This window comes from Artemia sp. Qi Xiang Cuo, chromosome 13 (assembly GCF_049724085.1).
Source record: "Artemia sp. Qi Xiang Cuo chromosome 13, ASM4972408v1, whole genome shotgun sequence".
Lineage (NCBI taxonomy): Eukaryota > Metazoa > Arthropoda > Branchiopoda > Anostraca > Artemiidae > Artemia > Artemia sp. Qi Xiang Cuo.
This window is the reverse complement of record NC_142806.1, coordinates 64,127,916-64,145,490: the sequence shown is the minus strand read 5'-3', so window position 1 is coordinate 64,145,490 and position 17,575 is coordinate 64,127,916. Positions and strand designations below refer to the sequence as shown.

Sequence of the window (17,575 nt, the reverse complement as noted above, 5' to 3'; positions counted from 1 at the left end):
GAGGACCATAACAACAAAAAATTGAAAATGAACAAGAGAGAAAAAAAAGAAGAAAAAAGCAGAAAAAAGAGAAAAACACGGGTAAATTAAAGTAAATTGATTAAAAATTTAGAGATTTATAATGTCAAAGTTTAGTAACATTGTTATACAGCGTGCGAAAACTTCTGGATAGCTCGATACTGGAGGGTATTATATTCCATTGAAGTATAGATTTATAAATGGGGGATCGCTGGGCGAAGCTAGAGACACACTTGGGGACAATAAAGGAACGGTTGGATGAACGGAAACATAGGCCTTCAAAATTATTGCAATTAAAATAAGATAATAATTGGGGAGGAAGGTTTTTATGGTACGCGGAGTATGCACGGGATAAATTTAATTTTTTAATGATTTGTTCAAAAGGGATAATGCCAAAATCGGAGTACAAGTCCTGGGTGGGATATAGTCGGGGCAGCCAAAAAACCGCTTTGATGGCACGGTTTTGGGCAGATTTTAATTTATTGGTAACTGAAGGATAAGTGTTGCCCCAAACAGATCCCCAGTGTGAGATATATGGGTAAATAAAAGAGTAATAAAGGGTGACAAGGACATGAGGGGGAATAAATTATTCAGACGATTAATCATACTTACCTGTCGCAAGATTATGGCTCTGATGTAGGAAACAAGAGTTGCAAATGATAGGGAGGAGTCTATGTGGACACCAAGACACTTGGCAACTTCGACCTGCGGGAGGACATTGGTGGAATATTTTAGGCCAAGTGCTTGCTGAGCTTCATTTTTTTTGTAAGGGGTTCGAAATAATACAACCTGACTATTCTTGCTGTTAATGGTCATGCAGTTAACGAGAGACCACTCCTGTACTCTATTCAGAAGGATTTGAGCAGAGGTGACGACGGATGGAAACACCGATTTGAGCAGAGGAAACACGAAAGCGTCGTGTTTCATTCATTCAACCCCCAACCCCTCCCATGGATACAGCCTTGACTATCATTCTTAATATTCTTAATAGATTAACCAGATGGCCATTAATGTTCTCACGTATTTCAATGCCTTTGTCTATCATTATCTGTAATATTCACCTAATAAATTAACAGCCTAAGCCTAATAGTAAAGAAAGCAAGTGTAAAATAAAGCATTTACTTACTTGTCTATGTTTACCACTGGCACAGCTGATTCCGGCCTGGCCGTTCTAGCTGCAGGTCTTCTCGAGCTTGAATCAGTACGGGATACGCGTTGCCTTCGGACAGAATTTCGAGTCCTTGGACTCGAAACTGATAGACTTGTCTGTCGAGTCCTTGTGAGAGCTGTCTGTCGAAGGCTTGAGGGATTTGCCTGTCGAGTCCTCGAGCGAGTTACAGATCGGTTTCGAACTGCTCCGTTCTGAGACTCTGGAGAAGATAAGATAACTGTTGAATAGTTGTTCAATAACTGTCGAACAGCACCTTGTCTCCTTCTTGTTACTGGTGTCCTTGGCATCGTGAACAATGCTCCCACTGTCAAATGATAAGGAATCTTAAAGGGTAAAATACCAAAATTACTAGAATCAGAATATACTCTTTAAAACTTTTAAAACATTAAGCATCAGACAGGAACAAACCCACTTCTCCTATTTGAAATAGTAAAAAAAAATTCACAAGTTTTAATAATTTCCAACTGGTATTTAATGAGGTTTTAATTGGTATTTGTAGCTTTAGTCCTCCTACCACTGCCAAATGACGAGGAAGCAACAAATATACTGATTACTATAATCAGACTATACTGTTTAGAAGCTTTTAGAACATTATGTACAAAAAAGGGGCATATTCCATTCCACTACCTGAGTTGTGAAAACAAATCTAAGACAAAAAATTAAAATGTGAAACTCTTTGATTTTATCAACATTTTAGTTCATTCTAATTCATATGCGGTGATTTAAACAAAACTGGGATATGAAACCCCCCAATTTTACTGTTTTTTTGTGAGCTTTAGTCTATGTTTAACAGACATATCAACTGATATTTTTCATGGTAAATATTTATTTTTTAATAGTGCTCCCACTATTCTATTACAATGAAGCTTAAAATATCATGGTTACTTTTATAGGAACATAGGCCTACTGTTTAATAGCTTTTATAACCTTATTCATAAATATAGGGATATGTCCTTTCCCTCAACCCGTTCCCTATATAATTGCTTGTGTACTGTCATTTTTGGCTACTTCTTTGACAGGTATGGGAAGAGTTCCAAAGCTGCCAGTAGCGGAATTTGACAAAATTCCACAAGCTGCTGACACTTTAGCAGCACAACTTGTGTTTTAACATCTTTGCTTTGAGCAAAAATTATTTTTAAATGTAAAATTTGCAGAACAGTAACAAATATAATTTAACATAGCTCGGAGTTAAAAATATCAGTAGTTTTTTGAATCACCAGTAACGTTTTGATGAAAACTGCCAAGTAGCATGGTTAACATGCTACCTCACTTTTTCTACGTCGGTTATTAGAAATTATAGAAGGCAATTTGTTATGACAACGAAAAAAAAAGAATAGGCTAAATAACATGGGTAAAATAGCTTATTTTGTTATACAGCTCACCATAAAACTTTCTTCGATTTATTCAAGAAAAGAATTAAAAAGGTTTAGTGGTTTGTGTCTTTTGTGGGGCAAATAGTAGTTTACTCCTGGATATATATATATATATATATATATATATATATATATATATATATATATATATATATATATATATATATATATATATATATATATTACTTAATCTTTATTTTAATACCTTAGTATAACTCATTGCACTATTTCATACTACTTGCTTCTTTTTGTTATGTATTAACTATCTTAAAAGCAAAATGTCTTCCCTTGTTCCCTGAAAATTTGGTCTTATCGTTTCTCATCCTTATCCCAGGACATTTTTAGGCAACTATCGACTTTTTTGAGAGGTTAACTGTTGCTTACACTGATATTGCAAAGGGTATCCCCAATAATCCCTTTGGAGGCAGAGGTCGCCACATATCAAATTCACAATATACAGAGCAAAATAAATCTTTAATCTGTTTTTCCGACCACTACCCATAAAAGTGTGGTTGAAACCTTTTCATTCCAGGCCTTAATTACGGCCCTTGGTTCACCTTACTCAAAATCTTGGCCCTTATTTTTCAACCAAGGGCCTTAATTAAGGCCCTTGATTCACCTTTCTCGAAATCTTTCTTTTCCTTATAAGGAAATTATTTGGGCACAGAAATAGGGTACATGTTAAAACAGAATGAAATGAAATTGATTACAAGGCCTTATCAGCCCCAAAAGCAGATATTCATATAGGGAAGAAATACATTTTGAAAGCGGGAGGGGGTCATAAAAACATTACTATACAGGTAAATTACAATAGAAATACAGGGTATTTTTGAACATCTATTGTAATATAATGTAATATTTACAAAATCGATTAGTTCGGACCGGCGGTTGTGGTTCCATATATGCTTGCCTGATTGCAGCCAGGGATATAGTCTTCTTGGATATCATAGCACTTGATATGACATCAAGAAGAAATAAGATATAAACAGGAAAAGCTAATATTATTGGCTTAACAAGCTTATTATAGCAGAATTATCATATTTAATGGTAAAAATCTGAACTTTATATCTTTCTTGGATATATTCCTGCATTCTAGAATGTAACACTTGGCCATGTTTAATTGCTTGAACCTTATGCAAAACTAATACCTTAGCTTACCCAATATTTTGTATTTTGTGACCTGTATAGTATGTGTCAAAACAGACTGAAAGCCATCTAGTTACCAGATAATTTCGGAGACTACACTAACATTCCATGACAATAAACAGAAATTCAAATAGGGATAAATCCTCTTAATAGACAGTGACAAATTTCACAAAAATACTAGATATTTCGGTCACATATGCACTGACCGAATATCTAGTATTTTTGTGAAATTTATCACTGCCTATTAAAAGGATTTTATCCCTATTTGAACTTTAATTTATCATCTAGTTATCAATAGTTAAAGTATGCTTCCAGGCTATGCAGTAGACAACCAAGCTATTCTAGAGCAGATCATAGTACCAAGGTGAGGTAAAGAGCTTGTGTTCAGAGACAAGTTCAAATAAATACAATTAGTCAAACTATTGGCTACAAGGTATTCTTAGACAAAACAACCATAATCAAGGTATAGTTATGTTTTCTTTTGTAAGTAGTGGCGTCAATTCATGTAAATGCGGGAGGAGTGTATTTTTCTAAATCGAGGGGAGGGGTAGGGTATTTTGTTTCTCTTTTTAATTTCAGAATAAAAATGAGAAAAAAGATATATTTCAACAAAATGATACCAAAAAAGTGTTGTTTTTTTTAAATCAAAACGACCAGAAATTAAATGACAATCACAGTAAATATACAGATAACAGGTACTAATGTAAACGAATAAATAAATCTTAAATATTAAAATTACTTTGAATACTGTAATGCGTTCTAGTCAAAAAAAAAAAAAAAGCCTGGCTATTGCCCCCTTCGCTCTCCCCTAACCGTAAAAGCCTATTGCATCATTTGCACTTTGCTAAAAATGATTGACATTACAAATATTTCCTTTTAAATTTGGATCATTGAAAAATAAAAGCAAAAATTACAGAGAAATAAATATTGAACTGTTGAGCTTTCAGCAGTTAATATCATTATAAATAAGTTTATTTTTATAAAGTTTATTTTCTTTATAAAGTTTATAAGTTTATTATATATAGTTTATTAGTTTATACTTTTATAAGTTTATTTTCATTAGTTTTTCTAAGAACTGTTGAAGACACATATAGTTTTAAATAAAACGCAAATGATACAATAAGCTTTAGACAGTTATGGCTAGGGGAGGATACAATAGCCAAATTACTGTTTGTAGTGATTTTTGTTTATTTTGAGTCTGACCTGAAAATTCAGTTTAATTATTAGTCACTTAAAGATTTATTTATTCATTTATAGAGGTACCTTCTATCTGTGTATTTGGTATGATTGTTTATCCCTAGTAGTGATGGTTGATGCCAACAAAGTATTGGGTATCAATGTAATACTTGGAGGTAGTAATTGGTAATTTGCCAGAATTGGTAAGTAAGTACTACATAAATAGCTTTGCTCCTGTAGCATATTTAGAAAAAGAACTTTTGCAGAATGACAACAAAGGCCACACTACCTTTCCATCATTAAAAACAACAAGTACAATCATGGGGAATAAATCTTAGACAATGACATTTTTTTAACCTTAAATGTAATACCAGACCCTTATGTCCAAAGGCTATCCTCAGCAAAACACAATTTAAATAAAATAAGACCTACAATAAATTGTAACCATTAAAACTCTGTCATACAATACTTTTTGAAAACACCTCCCTCGTTAGCAATGATTTGGGTACTAAATAAGTTGTTCATGAGGCAATAGAAACTAAACTTAATGTACTTAATAATATTTCTTTATATAGGGATGTGGGGGAGTACTCATCAACGCTTTATATGCAAGTTTAATCAAAAAGGATTAAAAAACTACATCACATCTTTTATCTGTGCAAAACGAGCTTGTCTCACTGCCAGATATCTGTATATATTTAGTGTCATTATGTAAGATTGAATAATAAATGAACCTGAACCTGAACAAAACCAATAGCCAATACCAAAGAACCTGTAACAGAAAAAACTCTCTTAGGTTAGCTACTAAAAAAGCAAGAATAGCATTAAAAGCATGCTCTTAATTTGTATTTACCAGAACGATTTGCCTTATTTTTTGTTATTCTCTCTTCAGTCCTGGTTGAACTCCATTCTGGGACTGCTTAAATTTTTTGGATTTAGTTTTGATGGTCATATTTTATTGCAAGTCTGATTTTATTTTAATTGTGCCTTACTGAGGACTGACATTGGACACAGAAACAAAATATTCATTCAGGGTTTAAAAAAAAATCACAGTCTTAAATTAATATCCCATAGTTTTGTGTGTTGTTAGTTTTATGACTTTTGCAGTACAACTATTTCTCTTAACCTGAAGCCTTTAATTGATGCACAATATACTTATTTGAGATCCTTTTACTGCAACCCAAGACAAAAATTATCACAAAAGATTTTCATCATACAACTCACTTTTATTTTGGACAAGGTACAGTTACTACGGCATATTAGTGATGAATAGAGGTAGCAGTGTAAACTAGACTGTTGAACCAAATATATAGCCCAAATTATATATTTCCCATGTGTTTTTCCGTTTCTTGAATTTGTAAAAATTGATTGATTTATGGGCACATGGGTTGAAACAAGAGTGACAAATGGTAAAATGCATGGGACTTGTATAATTTGTGCTATATATTGGTAGTTTAGGGGGGCTGGGTGGCTAAGTTTTTTTTTGTTGATAGTAAGATTTTCAATCATATAGAGTAAAAATTTTGTATGATTCTGATTTGAACAAAACTGGCAATAGGAAGTGGTTAGACTGGGGATGCCATGAGTCTTCTTTGTGCCTTCAACCCTATCTATTGGAAATATTTGCATCATTCTTGTTTAGAAAAGAACATGAATCATAAGCCTCTGTAATATTTTATTGGTGCACCAGGCCCACATCCTATCCACATTTTCCCATCTAATCCTGAGCTGCAGTCATTCCCAAGTCACAACTGCCCAGCTTTCAAATAAAATCTCTGCTGAAACTGAGGTGGTGGGAATACAGAAACATTTGTGCACAACCTGAAGCTTTTGACTTGTGAGTGATGGGAATGTAAGGATTACAATCCCATCTGATTTAGCCTATTCCAGACTAATATAACCCACATGATTGTTGATGTTCGGTAGGATCTTTGAGGCAAGACTGCATTGTGCATGCCTTTGAAAATGCTTTAGAGATTCAGTAAAAACAGCAGTCATCTATCTTCTTATATAAGCAGCAACTTCTGTGCCAGTAGATTCACCAGATACCACACATTATTTATAACAAACAAACGACCATAAAAGGGGACATTGCAACACATTTAGCACTAATAGTAAAACATACTATTCCAACCATCCTGAGTAATGTCAGTTCACTGGCCTGCTTAGCACCTTACGAATCTATCCCTTTCTTAGGTCATAACACAGTTGTGAGGTCAGTTTTGTCTCTGTTCCATATAGTATGGGCTTCAAGTTTCTCCTTTTTCAACACTCTTGAGTTGTTATTAAAACATTCATTGAATGTTATTTGACTGGATAATGTTGCCAAAGCAATACTTTCATCCCATAGGGCACATATAGACACATCAAGATTCTCTTTAGGAACAAAGTAAACCTATCCACTTTGTTAAGTTACCAGCTGTGTGCAGTCACTGTCTTGTTCATTTTTGCATACTGCTTGATCAGAATACAGCATTGTTTTGGGCTGAGTCCATACTTCAGCTAGCTAGCTTTTGTGAGATCATTATTCACATATTTTTCTTCACATTGAACATTTTTTAAATGCCTACACCAACTCTAAATACCTTTGGCTCCTTATTATTGAGGTTAATTAAGGATATATTTTCCCACACTTCTACCCATCATATCAGGCTCAATTGAGGAATATCAAATTACTTAGATGTTTGCTTGGCAACCCTGGTGGAGCAGATCTTGCATCAAGTGGTGCATCATGAGCACACTAGTCCATAATACCCTAGTCACTGGTGTCCACAATACTTCTAAATTAATCATAACAAAATACCTAAAACATATTCAATCCATATAGTGTCATTTCAAATTGTTATTAGCCTATCCAATTCTTAGCCAACTATTGTATAACTGTTGAACCTATAATATGACTCTATATGTTGTAAAAGTATAACTGTTGAACTTAGCTGATAAGCTGTCTATAACTATATAATTCTTGCTGTCAGTTTAATTAAATGAAAACCATTCTCTGTTGTATTTCATCTGTTGATTCTTTGTGGATGGATTCCTAGAACTGTCACAAAAATAAGAGCTATATCTAATTGTAACATAATTTTAGATCAGTTGGATATTGAATATTATTTAAAAATTATTTATGCATGCAGATAACAATAATTTTAGGAAAATAGCTTGTGAAGTTGCTAATGATGTCTTAGGGAAGAAAGTTAGAAACACAGCTAGGAATATTGATTATATTATTGTAAACCAGAGACTGGTAGGATCAATGCAAGATACTAGGGTATATAGGAGTGCTGTTATTGATGTTAAAAGTATAGATCACTATCTAGTAGTGTCTAGGGTTAATTTAAAGCTGAAATTTCAGAAGGGTAACTGCCTCCCAGGAACCTATGATGTTGGTAGACTCCAGAATGAGAATTTGAGAGAATCCTTCCAGGAACAGTTGGATACTAAACTGAGAAGTTTAAAACTTGGCAATGTGGAAGATGGATGGAAAAATTTTAAGAAAACAATGTATGAAGTTGCTGATGGTGTCATAGGGAAGAAAGTTAGGACTGCAGCTAGGAATATAAGTGAAAATTCTTTATGTTTAATAGAGAGGAAGAGGGGCTTGTACAAGAATTATTTGAATGATAGGTCATATCAAACAAGTGGAATGTAAAGGAAATGGAGAAAACATTAAATATGAGCTAATAAGTTGGCAAGTAGAGCCCATAGATAAATTTTTTTTAGATCTGGAAAATGCAGAAAGACAGCATAATAGTAAAATATTGTGTTGAAATATTAAAGGAAATACTCAGTTTGGACTTGTCCCAGTTAAAGACAGGAATGGGGTGACAATTAGCAGTAAGGAAGGAGTTAAAAGGAAATGGGCAGAACATTTTAAGATTGTGCAAAACCATGATACCTTAAATCATATGTCCAGTGAGGCAAGGCAGTGATGAGCCCTCTGTGAAAAATCTTTCTGGTGGTGTGACATGACTATGGTTTGGCATCCCAGGTTAGCCTAGACTCTGCATTGGCCTTGTCCTGGTCAACTTTTTTTTTGAATGCATCTATGGTTTGGGACTGGATTGTGGCTTTTGGGAGGATGTTCCAGTAAGGGATAGTGCATGTACAGAGAAGAATTGCTAGAACTCATGTCGAGGGCAACAGGGGACTTGCAGCTTCTTTGTGTGACCTCTTGTTGTACTTGCAAGGGATGAGGACAAAACTTGACTAGAGAGGTCATTTACTAGCACTTTACAAGTAGTGATTGCATCTCCTGTCTTTCTTTGATAGACTAGGGTAAGGAGTCTGAGGGATACAGGGCATTCCTCATACAGTTTGTCTTGCAAAGCTAGTATGAGCTTTGTTGCTTGCCTTTGGATGCTCTTGAGTGCTTTAATGTCCATTTTATACTAGAGAGATCCATTCCAAATTCCAGGTGTGGATAAACAATAGCTTTGTACATCTTCTTGACCACATGGCTTCCTGGTGGTAAATGTTCATTTTATGAACCTTAGGGCTTGGTTTGCTTTAGTAACTTGAGCTTGTGTGTGCCTGTAGAACTTAAGTTTATAATCAACAATGACCCCCAGAGCTATTGAGAACGCAAAATTTTTATTACACTTTGGATGTGAAGGTAGATTTATTTTGCAAGAAAGAATTAGTGATGGTACTAAAAGGATAAAAAAAAAAAATACAAGACCCAGGTACTGATAGCATGGTAAATGAGTTTTGAAATGTGGAGGTCATGAAGTCAGAGATAAATTACTGAGGATATGATTTTTGGAAAAGGGGAAATACCTAGCAATTTTAAGAAAATTCTAACACAACCCCTGTATAAAAAAGTCAATAAAACTTAATCTAGTAATTATAGAGACACCAGCTTGGTTTTTGTAGGAAGCAAATTACTTAGTAGGACAATATTTTCTACACCTGATGATACTGTTAAGAGAAAAACAGTGTGGTTTTAGGAAGGTGAGAGGATACATCAACAAAATTTTCACACTTAGATTAATCATTAACAAGTGCCAGAGTAATCAAATCCCTCTAGTCCTCAGTTTTATAGAGGAAGCATTCAGTTGGTATCAGGGCTTAAGGAAATGTATTATTGTTGTATGGTGTACCAAATAAATACATTACAGTCATCAGTGCTATGTACAAAAATAACATTGCTCCAGTTAAAGTAGGAAATGAGATTAGTAAATGGTTTTGTATTTAATCAGGAGTTAAGCAGGGTTTTGTCCTATCCCCATTTATATTATATTTTAAACAAAGAGGAATAGGCCATAGGCTTGGTATAGGAATCATTTTGATGACTTTGTCATAGGGAGCCCAGAAAAGGCAATGGAAGGACACAGGGTCAATTGCAGAAGTAAAACTTTCCTAGACTAGACCAAGCTGATAATTTAAACATCCTAGATGAAAACGTTAACAAATTGAATGCATTTTTGAGGCTTTGAGAGTTCAGGGGGCAAGAATAGGTTTGAACATTAATGTTAAGAAGTTGTAAAGAATTAGTGAAAAGTTCTTTACAACTTGTAAGAAGTTGTAAAGACTAGGGAAAAGTGAAGATGAAGAGATGATGTTGGGAGATGAGAAGATTGAATAAATGGAGAGCTTCACTTACCTAGGTAGTATTATTAGTAAAGATGGTGGGTACAGTGGTCAAATATGGTTCTCAGCATGGGCACTTCAAAAGACTGAGGAAGTTTTTACCTTAATTACCTTAAATTGCAGCTTGGAGCGAAATTAAGGATTTTCATCCTTGTAATGCTCTGCTACGACTTCAATGGGTTTGAGGTTGAGGACTCTCAGTAGCTTCCCAATCGTACAGAAACTCTTGCTTTAGCCATTCTTTGTCTAGACTTTTTTTGAAAGTACCTGTTGAGTCAACAGGCACAGTATTTTCAGAGAGTAGATTCAACCAGCTTGTTATTCGTTGGCTGAAAAAATGGCTTCTTTCTTGGACTAAGGAGCGTTTCTTGAAGATCTTTTAGGAATAAACTCTAGTGACAGAATGTTCTGGGGGAGGGGTAAGGAGACGAGGGAGAACATTTTTGGAAAAAATTTTGTGGGTCATTATCTTATCACCACATTTTCTCCTGTATGCAAGAGTAGAAAGGTTCAAGTGATGTAAACACTCTGTGTATAGCATTTGTTTGCGGCCTTCGGCCATTTTGGTTGCTCTTCGTTGTACTTTATCTAGAATTTCTTTGGCCTTCTTGAAATAGAGTGACGTCAGAGACATTCCAGCATCTAGGCGTGGGCAAACTAGTGCCTTGTAGAGCTTCATAAACATACTTGGGCGTCTGCTAGAGATAGTTCTTTTGATAATTCCAAGAGATTGGAGAGCAGACAATGATACAGATTTTGCATGGGTGCTGAACTTTAGTTGATGATCAACAATGACTCCAAGATCTCTTTGTTCAGAGACTGCAGAAAGGAGGTTACCTTGGAGATGGTATTGCTGGTGTGTGTTATGATTACAAAGTGGATTACATGGCATTTTTCAATATTGAATGAGAGGAGACATGTATCAGCCCAAGTTCCTAGAATATTAAGTTCATTTTGAATAGATTACCAGTCAGACGTTGTGGCTGCTTTACCAAAAAGTTTTTAATAATCAGCATAAAGAGTGAGGAGGTTAGATAGGAGATTGGGTTCATCATTTATATATAAGTTGAAGAGACTTGGCCCAAGAATGGTCCCCTGGGGAATGCTCCTTAAAACAGTTGTAGACAGGGAGAAATGAAGGACACCTTGAGAGTTGTGAACTCTTACAGCTTGTGTTTGTTCTGAAAAGAAACTCTGTATCCACTGGACAATAACGTCATCAACAGCTGCTGTTTTTAGTTTGGTAATGAGGAATTCATGGCAAACCCTGTCAAATGCTTTTGAGAGGTTCAGGGGCACCATATCAACAGATACATCATTATCCAATCATGATGTAACATTCTCGTATGTGTGTATAAGATTAGTGTCAACAGATCTTAAAGATCTGAAGCCATGTTGATTGGAAGTGAGGATGTTATTAGTTTCCAAGTGCTGAATTAGAGATATATTAACAAATCTCTCAAGCACCTTTACAACTGCAGAAGTGATGCTAATAGGACAGCAATGTTTTGCTAGATGTTTCCAGAAAAATTACCTACACATTGTTTTAGGTACTCAACTGACTAACAAGAAGTGCAGATATACTGAGCTATAATGAGATAGAAGGCTATAATGAAAGAAAAGTTGAGATGGCTGGGACATGTTCTATTGATGAAGGATGACAGATTGGTAGAGATAGTCCTTGTTGACCAAACAAAAGCAGGTCATACCCAAATAGGGCAGGAGGATGCTGTAAGGAAATATTTCAAGGAAATGAGAACTTCTTGAGAGGATGTAAGGAGGAAGGCTTTGAATAGATTGTGATTGAGGAAGAGCAAATGTAGCTGTGTTGGCCTCAGGTGGCTAGGTTCTGCAGTGTGTTGTTAGTAGTAGGGTAAGGTACCTAGTAGTTGGCCAGCTAAATCATTGCAAAACCTTTATCACACTACCCAGAAAGTTGATTTTTTCACCATTGGATTTGTTAAAATCTTCTTAACAAGAATGGAATTAGCTTGAATATTTTGACTATATACAACACTCACAATTCCAAACATACTGATAGACATCAGTGGAGTCTAATCTTGGCCACATATTTAAAGTTTGAACCTAATCTTGGAAAATACTGCCAAATCTTTGACACCAGATCTTAGGCCTAAAGTTAGAAAATCATATCTTTATCACAGACACAGTCAACCTTGAATAGATCCAATCTAAGACAAAGCATGGTGAAACAGATTAATTATATTTAAATAGGCTAGTGTGTAGAAGAAACTTCTGCCAAGTTCCAAATGATGCAAAACTAGATGTTTTCCAAGATTGTAGTCCACCAATCTTAACTGGTTTAGTCCTAATCATCAGGTGATCATAACTATCTAATACTATACACATAATGTTGAAGATTAGGAGCCTGCTGTCTATTTATAGGAAAGATACTCTTTAACATACATAGCTGGCCAAGATTAGGCACTGACCAAGTACTGGGGGTCTTACCCTAGTAGTAGTAGTAGATAACAGTGGAGGTATAAATGCCCTTAACAAGGTGGCTTAGTAGCTTAACTCAGACAACAGCATAAAAGCATCTTAGATAACAATGGAAGCACAAGAGTGTCCTTACAGGGGCTGAAAATAGCCAATAGTGACAAAAAGTTTGAAACATTTTTCCAAAGATCTGTCATTTCCAATGAGAAAAAATTTTTATTTGTAGCTTATCCAGGAATGGCAACTATTATTTTCATCAGTCTTAATAGTAGAATGTTATTTTGAAAAACAATTTGCAGGAATTTTTGAAAAGATCCTGAACCCCTTGAAAATGGCATCACAGCAAAACAAAAAGCAAAAACTGGGAGCACAATTGTTGAAATCCCTAAACAGAAAAGGTAAATATTTTGCTGTTCATTTTATTGACTTACAATAAAGTGAGCATACCACTAGATCCCATTTTTTATGCTCTTTCTGAATATTTTAATTGCTTTTCTTGCAAATTCAATTTAAGCCCTTTAAGAACCTTTGAAATTAACATCATTCTATATTTTTTTAGATATAAAAACAGGTCATAACATTTGTTTCAAACTTACTATTTCACTGTAAATCCATTGATTTGTCAAGATTAAGTTGAATAAAAAAATTCAAAACAAATCTGCCATGTTTTTTACTTATTCTGTTAGGCCACTTAAAAACTCTCATTTCACCTATATGTTGGAAAATATCAAAGCCGCCAGAAGAAGCATGGCAAATGAAAAATGGAGAAATTGTTCTGAACTTTTTATCCAACTTAATCGTGATAAATCAATCCTTGTGGATTATTTAACTTTATAAAATGTATTTATAATCTTATAGTAAGCTTAAAATCAATGTTTTTAAGCCTTTTTTTATACCCAAAAAAAGGGTACTTATGTATTAGCTGGTATTCATGCAAGATAGATGCTAATGGAAACCAGTCAAATGGGTATCTGTCAATAGAGAAATGGATGTCAAAGTGTGGTTTGTCACTACATATACAATATTTAAACTATGGATTTTGAGGGGTTTAGGGGGGAAAATGTACATAGGTTAGGTTATGCATTTAATATATGCTATGCTTTACCTCCTCTCCCCCCCCCCCACCCCCCGTGTGCAAATATATAGCCCGAATTTGTTTCTAAACTATTATATTTTCATCCTATTTTGTTTTATTTCATTAGCATTAACCAAACTTGACTTTTTGGGTGTGTACCAGCTGATAAATGAGTACCAAAACAAGAAATAGTTTGGTCATTTTCAAGGGTTCAAAAAGGGCTTAAATTTGAACTTGCACAAGAAGCAATTATAATATTCTTAAAGAGCATAAAAAAAGGCATCAAGTGGTATGTTCACTTCACTCATAAGTCAAAAATATGAACACCAAAATATTTACCACAGAAAATTTATAGCCTAGCCACACCTTGAACAACAAGGATAATCACCTTTTTTGTTTTGAGAGTGCTGACACAAGCTATCCTCTTTTTCCTTTTTTGTTTTGTCTTTTTCTCTTTGTTGCTAATAGAGTACTGAAACATCACAGAGAGTTGTTTTTACTTTGTTTAAAAGCACTAATTATTTATATAGCCTATAATTACCTTAAATTACCTTAAATCACAGCTTGGAGTGAAATAAGGACTTTCGATCCTGTTGAATCACTCCTTATGATGACTGTTGTAGTTGGTTAAGTTCTGGTAGAAGATTCTGGTGCTTCCCAGTCAAACTTCCATGGTGTATCTTTCCACTCAGCATCCAGATGGCATTTGAAAGCATCTGTTGATTCAGCAGCAACAGTGTCCTCCTTGAGGTTATTCCAGAGGTTCTCAATCCGATTTGAGAAGAAATTGCATCTTGCTCCAGTTGTAGCGTGATGTTTGCGGATTTGTCTAGGCTGTCCTCATGTTTTGTGGGAGGTGTTGATCTCCAGGATCTCATTTTCTCGATTGGTTGAGAGGAGTTTGTGCGCCTGGATCATGTCTCCACGTTTCCATCTGTATACAAAGGAGGGGAGGTTGAGTTCCTTCAGCCGTTCACTGTATGTCTTGTTTTCCATGCCAACAATCATCTTAGTGGCCCTTTGTTGGATTTGCTCAAGAACTTCCTTGTCCTCTTTGAATCAAGGGGTGGCCAGTATCGTCCCCACCTCCAGTCTAGGTCTTACTAGTCCTTTGTAGAGTTTGGTGATTACGTGTTTACTCCTACTGGTGATGCTGTGTTTGATGATGCCTAGGGCTCTACTAGCATTGGCTGAGATTTTTTGTGAGTGGGAGCTGAATTTCAACTGGGAGTCAACGATGACGCCTAGGTCACTCTCCTCCTGGACAGGCTCAATTGTGTGGTGACTTCCAGAATTTTGGGTCATGAGGTACTGATGTTTGGGGTTTTTGTGTCAGAAGTGTATGACCTTGCATTTTTCTGCGTTGAATTCCAGCAGCCATCTTTTGACCCAGGAGCACATGTGGTTGAGATCAGTTTGGAGGGATTGGATGGAAGAAGAGGTGTTGGCAGGACCTATGAGTTTTGAATCATCCGCATATAGGGTGGTTTTGTTGCTGGTGATGAGGGGTAGCTCATTTATGTAGATGTTAAACAGGGTGGGGCCCAGGACTCTGCCCTGGGGAACCCCACTAGTGACTTTGATTTCGTCAGAAAGGACATGGCTATTTGGTCCAGTTATCACTTTCACTTGCTGTGTTCTGTCCCTCAGAAAGTCCTCTGTCCAACTGACCACTTGTGGACTAACAGATAGAGTAAGTGGCCTGTGAATGAGGTATTGGTGACAAACCTTGTCAAATGCTTTGGCTAGGTCTAACAATATTATATCCACAGGTAATCCTCTCTCTAGTAGGTCAGTTACAAGACTATATGACTCAAGAAGGTTTGTGTCCACCGATCTCTTTGAGCGAAAACCATGCTGACTACTGCTGATAAGTGAGTTGGCCTCAAGATGGTTAATGATACGCTTGTTTATGATTCTCTCCATGACCTTGCATGCCCCACATGTAAGGCTGATAGGTCTGTAGTTTGCTGCAGAAGTTTTGCTACCCTTCTTGTGAATTGGGATGACTATTCCCTTCTTCCAGTCCCCAGGAAGCTTTCCTTGTGCAAGCGACAGATTGAATAGTTTTACCAGTGGGGCTGATATTGCAGGGCTTAATTACTTCATCAGTCATGGGCTGAGACCATCAGGTCCCGTCGATTTATTGGGATCGAGGTCCTTAAGTTGTTTGGTTACTTCTTTGATTGTGACTGGTGAGTGTACCATCGGGAAGGGAGTGTAAGCCTGTTCTGCTGGTGGGGGGGTTCGATTGGGGGTCATCCATGGAGAACACTGAGGCAAACTGCTGATTAAGCAGGTTTGCTTTTTCAGAGGGGCAAGAGGATAAAGAGTTGTTGCTTACCAGGTCTGGTGTGTCTGCCTGGCTTCTTATGGGAGATGTATTTCCAGAATAATTTTGGGTTTTCCTTGAAGGTTTTGGCCAGTCGTTCTTTGTAGTTTGAGGTCAGTTTTCTAGTTTCTTTTCTGAGGAGGTTCCTTGCAGTTTTTTACTGCTCGTACAAAGCTGTAGTCTTTTGTTTCATGTACTTCTCCCAAAGTTTTTTCTTCCTGTTGCGTAGTTTCTTGATTTTTGGGGTGAGGAAAGGTAGTTTTGGGTTTCTTTTTCCATGTTACGCTGGTGTGTTTGGCTTGGCTCTCTAGTAAGGTCTTTTTTAGAGTTAGCCATGAGGCTTCAACATCTTCTGATATAAGTGTTTCCAGGTTAGCATCCAACAGCTCTTCCACCATCATCTTGTAATTTGTAAAGGATTGCTTGGTATATTTTTATGGTTTGGAGTTGAGGTGAATAGATGAGAGAACTGGCATGTGGTCACTTGAGCCAATTGGACTGAGAGTGTGTGTGTTGTTCACCTTTTCTGGGTCATTCGTTATGACTAGGTCCAGTACGGAGGGATTTTGTCCTGGGTGCATTCTTGTGGGCATAGTTACTGTAAACTATAAGTAAGTAAGTTTTAACAATCATAGTCTAAAAACTATAGACAAGGTTATAAGTTACATTTTGGGGCACCATTAAGGGCTTAAAATAGAATTTGTCCCAGAAGCTATTACTGAATTTGGAAAAAGCATAGTAAAACAGTGTAGGCTATTTACTCTTTTTCTGGCTTAATGTAGATATGTGTAAATTTGCAGGAAGCCCTAGACAGCAGAGTAATTTGCTATGGGGCAGGGGGGGGGGGGTTGTACCTGGCCCTTGCAGACCTTGGTTTTTCCTCCCCCAGAACCAAGTTTGCCCCTCTCCCAGCTGAAATTGAGTTTCTTAAAAACTTGTAAAAACTAAGAAAAATCTGCATAATTCTAACATCCACAGAAATACATCAGTTTTCTTTAGTATAGCTTCACCTTTATGGTACTATATGGCTCACTTTTCAGTTTTCATTGTCATTTTCAGTTGATTAGCAAAATTTGCCTCCAACTTTGCCCCCCCCCCAAGCTCCCAGGATTTTGACAAAATTATGCCACTACTCCTAGGCTAACTCTTATAGTGTTGCCTTACACTTACCATCACAAAGTTAGTTAGGGTACATAATTACCAAAAACACTACTAAGCTGATGTTATTAGTAGGACAG

At 36.1% G+C, this 17,575-nt stretch overlaps 1 protein-coding gene across 1 annotated transcript in view; it reads right to left on the bottom strand.

Annotated features, from left to right (window-relative positions):
* The window catches only part of LOC148945546 (uncharacterized), a 37,072-nt gene that overhangs the window by 17,969 nt on the left and 1,528 nt on the right, over positions 1-17,575 (bottom strand). Inside the window, exon 2 of the mRNA XM_089099147.1 lies at positions 1,145-1,493. Coding sequence (XP_088955273.1) covers positions 1,145-1,493 — 349 coding nt within the window. The remainder of the gene's footprint in view (positions 1-1,144; positions 1,494-17,575) is intronic.